General features: G+C 41.7%; 1 protein-coding gene across 1 annotated transcript in view; it reads right to left on the bottom strand.

Moving 5' to 3' along the window:
• Positions 1-869: 869 nt before the first annotated feature.
• plekhd1 (pleckstrin homology domain containing, family D (with coiled-coil domains) member 1) overlaps positions 870-8,493 on the bottom strand; it is an 11,550-nt gene continuing 3,926 nt past the window's right edge. The window contains exons 3-13 of the mRNA XM_024271604.2: positions 7,955-8,044; positions 7,572-7,648; positions 7,405-7,496; positions 7,285-7,337; positions 7,117-7,211; positions 6,953-7,046; positions 3,958-4,169; positions 2,240-2,372; positions 1,820-1,964; positions 1,605-1,748; positions 870-1,200 (exon numbers count right to left, since the gene is read on the bottom strand). Coding sequence (XP_024127372.1) covers positions 1,040-1,200; positions 1,605-1,748; positions 1,820-1,964; positions 2,240-2,372; positions 3,958-4,169; positions 6,953-7,046; positions 7,117-7,211; positions 7,285-7,337; positions 7,405-7,496; positions 7,572-7,648; positions 7,955-8,044 — 1,296 coding nt within the window. The 3' untranslated portion in view covers positions 870-1,039. The remainder of the gene's footprint in view (positions 1,201-1,604; positions 1,749-1,819; positions 1,965-2,239; positions 2,373-3,957; positions 4,170-6,952; positions 7,047-7,116; positions 7,212-7,284; positions 7,338-7,404; positions 7,497-7,571; positions 7,649-7,954; positions 8,045-8,493) is intronic.

Genomic DNA, 8,493 nt, shown 5'->3' with positions numbered 1-8,493 from the left:
GGGTAACGTCTAAGGGCTGTACCGCCACTTGTGGCTTTAAATTGGGATCGACCCGACGCCATCTTGAGGTTACTTGTTGTTTTATGGCGTTTAATTTTCTCCAAAAGTCTCCAATGGTCACATATCAAACTCCACGAGCGCTCCTGTATCCCTGTGTGCACGTGGGACCACTAGTGCACGCTCGTGGAAGCATTCCTGCACAAGTGGGTCACTTTGCTGTAGTCCCGCCCCGTTAAGTAAACTGTGTATCATTCGTTTTTCAAAATAAAATAAACAGAAAAAAATACAATTTAAAATGAAAAATTATCATTTTAAATTACCTGCTATAGAAAGAAAATCCTTTTTTAGGCCAGTTTCACTGAAAAGTTTCCAGATAAATGATCACGCCAACGTCTTAAAATATTGAAGTTAATTGTTCATTATCTGTTGGTTCTGTTTTGGATTTAATACTTTAATTAGAACAGTAAAAATGATCATTTATTCTATAGCAGTTTAGAAAATGATAATGATATAAAACGGTCATTTTAAATTGATTTATTATTAATTTATTGATTATTATTATTTATTTGTTTAAAGTTTATTTTACTTTGAAAAACGAATGATACACAGATTACTTACAGTCTCAGTATCGCCCCCATCCACAGTAACGGGGACTGCAGCAGTGGCCCAATCACACACAGGTTGACATTTACGGTTGTTGGATTTGTTTTTTTTTTGTTTTAATTTAGAATTTTCTGAGCCCTAAAAACTCCAAAGCACACCTTTACTTCATAGATTCTTCTAGTAACTTTCCTCTAAAACTGAACAAACATTTTCCCTGAAGTTTCTCGACTGAAATGAAACAGTAAAAAGTGATGAAAACCATCGAATTAACATTTTCACAGAGTTTATTGTCACATCTTTACAGTGAACTTGTTTCCCTAGAACTCAAACAATAATCCTAAAAGTGCTTCAGCCTCTGGTGCTGATTGATGCTTTGGGATGAGGACCTCTCAGGGGGAGGAGCCCTCCGGTTCTCCTCTTTACCTGCTCCTCCTCCTCAGTCCGGGCTCTTGTTGGCGGCGGCGTCCTTGCTGGTGATGATCTTGTACACGCTCTCTCTGAAGCTGCTGTCGGAGGTCAGGCGGCGCGCCGTGGCCCGCAGCTCCTCCATGCTGCCGTCTTCAGAGCCGGGGACGGCGAAGGACTTGGACTGTTTCACTGAAACCATGAAAGATGGAAACTGATGATGATGACGAAGATGAAGGAGTTCCATCTTAAGATGATGAAGACCAAAAAAATAAAAACAAATACAAAAACAGGAAAACAGCGGAGCTGAAGACAGGTGGGCTAGTCTGCATGCGCAGGTGAGTGAGTGTGTATGCGCAGATGAGTGAGTGTGCATGCGCAGATGAGTGAGTGTGTACGCGCAGATGAGTGACTGGCATGGGCAGATGAGTGACTGGCATGGGCAGATGAGTGAGTGTACATGCGCAGGTAAGTGAGTCTGCATGCGCAGGTAAGTGAGTCTGCATGCGCAGATGAGTGAGTGTGCATGTGCAGGTGAGTGAGTGTGCATGCGCAGGTGAGCATTTGTTCATGTGAGCGTTTGCGTTGACACGTACACCAGTGACGTCTGGACGCTCTCCTCTGGATCCTGCAGCTCTTGATCCTTCGCGCAGCCGCTTTATGAAGGTACACGGCGTTCTTCATGATGGCCGGCAGCTTGGCCTCGATCTCGGCTGCGCAGATGCATTCCTCGAAGAACTCTGCAGAAACACGAGCCTCAGTGAAAGCTGTCCGCTGAGTCAGCTGACACAGAGGGGCGGGGTCAGCTCACTCCTCAGCTGCGTCACGTCGCCCTTCATCTTCTCGTCTCGCTCTTTGGTTCTCTCCAGACAGTTCAGGCCTTTCTCCAGGTCCTGCAGAGCCTCCTCCGCCTGCTTCAGTCGGCGCTCCAGCTCCACCCGAGACTCGATCTCCGCCTCAACAGAACCACATCCCAGATGTTCGAGTCATTTTAACTTCAAGATTTTTATGAAATACATGTAAATATTTGTCCTCTTTTGGGCAAATCCTTACAAACTGTCATTCAGTTTAGTTGATATACATTTAGATTTATTTTATGGTACTTTAATAATCAATAATGACCCGGAAGAAGACAGAAGTCCCACCTTAGGGGTTGAGTTTAAGACAGTAAAATCTGCACCTTTTTTAGCCGAGTCAGTGCAGCCAAAGCTGCTGAGTCATGCGGCGCTACCTTGAGCTCGGCTTCAGTCTGCAGTTTGTCCACCGAGAGCTGAGAGAGCGACTGCTGCAGAACCCGGGCCTGGCTGGAGTAGTACTCCCGCTCCTGCTGCAGAACCTCGGCCCGCTGCTCGTTGTCCTGGAGCCTGAAGGAGAACGGCGCAGGTTCAAGACCCAAAGACGCTGCACCAGCATCCCGTCCAAAACTCACATCTTTGCTGAGAAGTTTATTGATCTTATAAACTGATTTATCAAAAAAAACAATGTTTTTACATTTAATATTGTTTCAATGGAGTTCCACATTCTTTATATTCAATACATGATTGAACATTAAGACTCAATCATTCATACATCTCCAAAAATACTATGGAATAATAAAAATAATATGGAATTTTTTTTTTGATTAAAAAAGGTTTTTTTTCTTTAAACATAAGATAGATATGCTGGATATTATTTATTTATTTATTTATTTATTTATAAAAGTGGTGATTTCAAAATCAACTTTTTCCAAATAACTTTAGTTCACAAAACTGTTTTTTAAACTAAAAAAAATGTACAAATTGTTTATTTATTCTCTTTTTCCAGCATATTATTATTTAGATGTTTGTTTTTCTTGCCTAAAACTGAAAGTTTATGTTTTTATCTAAATCCTAAAAGTAAAGATTTAAATATAAAGATTTAGGATTTGACATTTTACATTTTACAAATTAAAAAATATATAAATTATTAGAATTGTATTTATTTTCAAAAAGAAACTAATTCTAGAAAAATAAGATAAATTTCACATTAAAGCGTAGCTACTTTATGGTTAAAATTGAACTTTCAATTTAAAATCTATTCTAGATTTTAAGTGATGTGCTCCTTAGACTCCAGGAACAGTTTAGATTTTGAACAATCCAAAAAATGATTGTTCAAATTGTGATAAATTATGGTAAACAGGAAGTTCCATGAAGGTTCGGAGCTCCAGGAAAGTTTTAATCCAAAGATCAGAGGATGACCAGAGTTAATCTGAGAGTTTCATCTCAGTCTCTGCAGGCTTCAGGTCAGAGCAAACGTGGACAGAAGCCTCTGAGGGACAGTTTTCCTCGGGTTACAGAAACTAAACTGTTCAGTCTAAACTGAACGGCTGGATAGAGACGATGTTGCTTGTGTTGGGGGTGTGACTGTGAGAGTGTAAACAGATGGATGACTGGAAGCAGGGGCAGGCTCACTCCGCCTCAACAGTCCCGCCCACAACTCAGAGGTGACTTTCTAATGGACTCCTGCCGCTCTGCAGAAACTATGTCACAGAAAATGAGACGGTTGATGGATTTTGTCTAAAAACGGGATCATCAGGATTAAAAATTCCTCTGGGATCAGATGAGGATCGGAGTGAGACTTCTGTAACAGAACGAAGATCCAGAGCAGATAACAGAACAAAGTTTCTACAGTCGGAGACGGCTCCTCCCACTTCCTCCGAACTTTCTCACTTTTTAAAAACAGGAAATAAAAGTCTGTGTCAAAACTGTCGACATTTGAACACTAGAAACCATCAGCATTGATCTGACATGTGAGGAGGAGGAGGAGGAGGAGGAGGAGGAGGAGGAGGCGGCTCCTCTCATGCATTAGATGTGTTTCTAGTGCTTCAACAGTCGATACCAGCAGCCTGTAATACACCGCCATCCCATAATGAGCTGGTTGATCAATACACATTTCCACAGCACCATCAGAAGCAGCTGCAGTAACACTCACTTCTCGTCGGCCTGCTCCTTCTCCTTCAGGAGGATCCTCATCTGCTCCTCGATGTGGCGCAGCTCCTGCAGGAGGTCCAGCTCTCCGCCTCCCTGCTCCTCCTCCTCCTTCTTCTCCTGCTGAGCTCCTGGAGCCTCCTCCTCCTCCTCCTCCTCCTCTTGCTTTTTCTCTGCCAGCTGCTCCAGCCGGCGCCGCTTCTCCTGGGACAGATCCTGAGTGGAGCAGCAGAGATGATTTAACGTCATCAGAGTTCAGCTGCTGAGAGTTTAGAAGATGAGTTAAGATGCACCAGCAGGAGATCCGTTTAACTCATTCAGGACAAAACTTTATTTCTGTTTAGAAGAGTTCAAAGGTAAAAACATTCCTCTCAGGTCTGAAGCACGGCAGAGGGAGCATCATGGTTTTAGGTTAAATCAGATCCTGTTTGAGTTTGATTTTGAAAAACAAAATAGTTACTGAAGCTTTTAGTAAAATCAGTAAAAAGATTTTTTTTTTTTTAAACATCAGACCCTCAAATCTCAAATGTTCTTGATTCCCCGACCGGCCCTGGGCTGCACGCCGCCTCTCTAGGTGAAAAATGAATTTGGCGCCCCCTACAGCACGGGTGTCAAACTCAATTGAGGCTAAAATCCAAAACATACATTAGGTCGAACAGGATAAACATTTATTGAACACCTTAAACTACATTTTTAAAACTTTAAAACTGTAACTTTTTAACATAATTATGAATAATAAAAAGTCAGGAATATTATTCCAGAATAAATCAACTTAAACCTTAAATAACTTTCAATATTTTACTCTACATAAAAATATATTTTGTCGAAATTATACAAGTTAGAAATGAGCTCAAGAAAACATCGGGTCATTAAGAACAATAAAATAAAATCACCTGGAGGGCCGGATCCGGATTATTTACGTTTTTTAAATATTACTTTTTTATTTTTTACATGACATGAGTGGTGCATCAAAAAAAGAAGAAAAAAAAAAGAAATATGTAATCATTCCGATTTGGCGCCCCCTCCAGCAAATGACGCCCTAGGCGGCCGCCTTGGTTGCCTATGCCCTGTCGATTCCCCAAAGGACACGCTTACAGACCTACAGGTTAGAAATCACGTCCAAAATGGATTATGATGAGGAGAAAACCTTCAAACATGGAATACATCGAACATAGAAATTAAAAACTAGATTAAAAATCAATGTCTACAAATCGATCTAGTATCAATAAAATCTCCTCATCCATCATTTCACTCTGATTGATGTTTGGAACTGTAAATTTTAGTTTTTCTTCCTTTTGTATCTCCTGTTGGAGTCTACAGAAGACATGTGGGGCTTTGCAGTGACACCTAATCTGAAGGGGCGGGGCTTTGGGGATTGGGATTTTTGGCAGATTAAAAACATTCTGGCTGGACAACTTTTTTTTCCAGTCGGATAATGGAGATAAAACTGAATTTCAAACACTTATAGAGGCTTCAGATGAATGAAGTTTTAAGTTGATGTTCTAACTGGATGGAGTTTGGCTGGAAAACAAAAACTGGATTCATTAGAGTCGCGGTGAGATCAGAAATGTCTAAAAGTGATTCTACAGAAAGAAACTGGAGAAACTGGGGCGTTATTGGTCTCTGGGATTGTCCAAACATAAAATTCAAGGCCCGGGGGCCGGATCCGGCCCTCCGAGTAATTCTATGGCCCTCCAGATCATCTCCTCTGAGGGGGCGTGGCTTTTGGAGCTGAGCTGAGTAGCTCCACCCCCCAATCTACCCCCCTACTCAGAAATGCAACAACGAAAATATTTCTTATTGCATGTGTTCTCTTTCATAAGAAAAAAATAACACGTCAAAACCTCAAAAAACATGATTTTCATCAAAGGGGAACTTGAAAGATTTGTGTGTGCAGTTCCCCCGCGACCCCGAAAGGGAAGAAGCGGCCAAGAAGATGGATGGATGGATGTGTGCAGTTAGTTTCAAGTTGTTGTAATTTTAAGTTGTGCGTGTGTAAATTTTGGGGAATTTCCTATTTTTTGTACTCGTGTACGTAATGTATTGTATGAGTAACAAATTAAGACTTACGCACGCATATTTTAGCAACATGCTAACGTTTTTGGCTAATTTCTTATCTACTGAGGTTTTTTTAGGCCAATTTAGAGTTTAGCCAATATTTTAGCAACATGCTAACATTTGGAGCTAATTTAGTTTATTAAGAAATTTTAGGCTATTTTGGAGTTCAGCTAATATTTAACCAACATGCTAACAATTTTGGCTAATTTTTTATCGACTGAGTTTTTTTTTAGGCTAATTTAGAGTTTAGCTTATTTTTTTTAGCAAAATGTTAATCTTTTGGCTAATTTGTTATCTACTAATGTTTTATTGCTAAATTAGCATATAGCTAATATTTTAGCAATATAATAACGTTTTTGGCTAATTTGTTATCTACTGAGGTTTTTTTAGGACAATTTAGAGTTTAGCTAATATTTTGGCAACATGCTAACATTTTGAGCTAATTTAGTTTATTTAGGAATTCAAGCTATTTTGGAGTTTAGCTAGTATTTAAGCAACAAGCTAGCTTTTTGGCTAATTTGGCTTCTACTAAAGTTTTTTTGGGCTAATTTGGAGTTTAGCTCATATTTATGCAACACTAAATATTTTTTGCAGAACTGGCATGTATTTGGGATTTTTAAGCAATTTTACTACAATTTTTCAGATATTTAGGTCGACTTCAGCGCTCTTTTTATAGTTTTTTCCGCATAATTTCCAGTCTTTTAGCAAATGTAACATTTTGCAAATAGCCTTTGCATTTTCTGCAAGTCTCTAAAGTGAATACTTACAGTAAATCATTCACACTTGCATTATCGCAGGTAATGCAACTTTTCTAGCTGTCTGTAGTTTTGCATCTAAAGGCAACTACTAAAAAACAAACATGTTTCTGTTACATGTAGGTCATAGTTGTGACATTTTGTGTGAAGTTTTCAGACTATACGTTCCAGTTTTCCGTGTTCTACCTCGATGGATTTCTGCAGCGACACCGTTAAGCTGCTCAGCTCCTCCTTCTCCCGCTCCACCATCTTCAGGGACTGCGCCGTGCCGTCCAGGTCTCTGCAGGCGGACACGAAAGACGTGAAGAACCGCCGCCGTCCAGCGTACCTGGAACCACCTGAGCACTCACAGCTTGATCTGCTCCTGCTCCGCCTTCAGCTCCAGCACCACCTCCTCAAACTTCATCTTCTCCTCCTCCAGGACCTGGTTGAGACGCTCCAGCTCCTGCAGACACAAACTCGACCTCTGATGACCTTTTATTTCCGCTGAATCAGCTCCACTCCGAACCGGCGCTCACCTCTCGCTGTGCTCTCTGGTGGCTGAGCTCCTCCGTCTCCTCCATCAGTTTATCTGAAGGAAAACAACCACAGCTGACTCCTCCTGCACCTCCTCATCCAGAAGACTTGCTCCTGCTTACCCAGGTACTCCTGCTTCTCCTTTGCCAGCTGGAGGCCCTGCGCCTCCAGACTCTCGATCATGGCCTCCCCGAGCTGGGCGTTCTTCCAGGTTCTGTCGGGATGAAGAGCAGCAGGAGGTCACTGGTGGTTTCTGGCAGGAAACACATCCTAAATCCCGTTTCCTTACACTTTTCCCGACTCCTGGAGCATCTCCATCCACTGGAGCCGCTCGGCCTCGGACTCAGCAGCCAGGACGACGGTTCCCTGCAGAGACACAGGAACACTTTGGGTTTATGTTCTTTGATTTACTGTAACTCTTCAACTGTTAATACGATCATTCCAGCAGATTCTGAAGGAGAAAAGCGGCTCGACGAGCCGCTTTTCTCCTTCAGAATCTGCTGGAATGATCAACGGCTGAAAAGTTACAGCATGTTAAAGACTTTGTGTTTAAGTGTCACTCAGGTGTTAAAGGGTTAAAGTTTTGACTGAAAGTAGCCAAATTACAAAACCTGAATAAATGAATCTTATCAGACAGACGAAGACTTCCTCGTTTCAACGCCGTGACCTTACCGTGAAATCCTCCAGGTTGATGACGATGGCGAAGGGCATGCCCATGTCTTCGTTTGCAGACACCACGCATCCCCCCAGAGGAATGACCCCCTGAGACACACAGACACCTCATGTTCTTCTAAAGCGGGGGGTCAAACTCAATCGCACAGGTCAAAATCCAAAACAGACATCAGGTCAAACAGGATAAACATTTATTAAACACTCTAAAACTAAATCTTTAAAACCGTAACTTTTTAACATAATTATAAACTAGATAGATAGCATTGAGGCCCTGCGACAGACTGGCGACCTGTCCAGGGTGAACCCTTCGCCCTTCAGCAGCCGGGATAGGTTCCGGCACCCCCGCGACCCCGAAAGGGAAGAAGCGGACAAGAAGATGGATGGATGGATATACAGCAATTACCTGAAATAATGCTAGTGTGAATGCTGGAAGCTGAATTTGACCGCTGAAGATCCTAGTGCTGATAGTTGAAGATGCTGAAATTGATAACTGTAATCACTAAACATAAAGCTGAAAATGCTGAAGCTAATGCCAGCTA

The sequence above is a fragment of the Oryzias melastigma genome, linkage group LG22, assembly GCF_002922805.2.
Source record: "Oryzias melastigma strain HK-1 linkage group LG22, ASM292280v2, whole genome shotgun sequence".
In the NCBI taxonomy this organism is placed as follows: Eukaryota; Metazoa; Chordata; class Actinopteri; order Beloniformes; family Adrianichthyidae; genus Oryzias; species Oryzias melastigma.
This window is presented reverse-complemented; position numbering and strand designations above follow the sequence as displayed.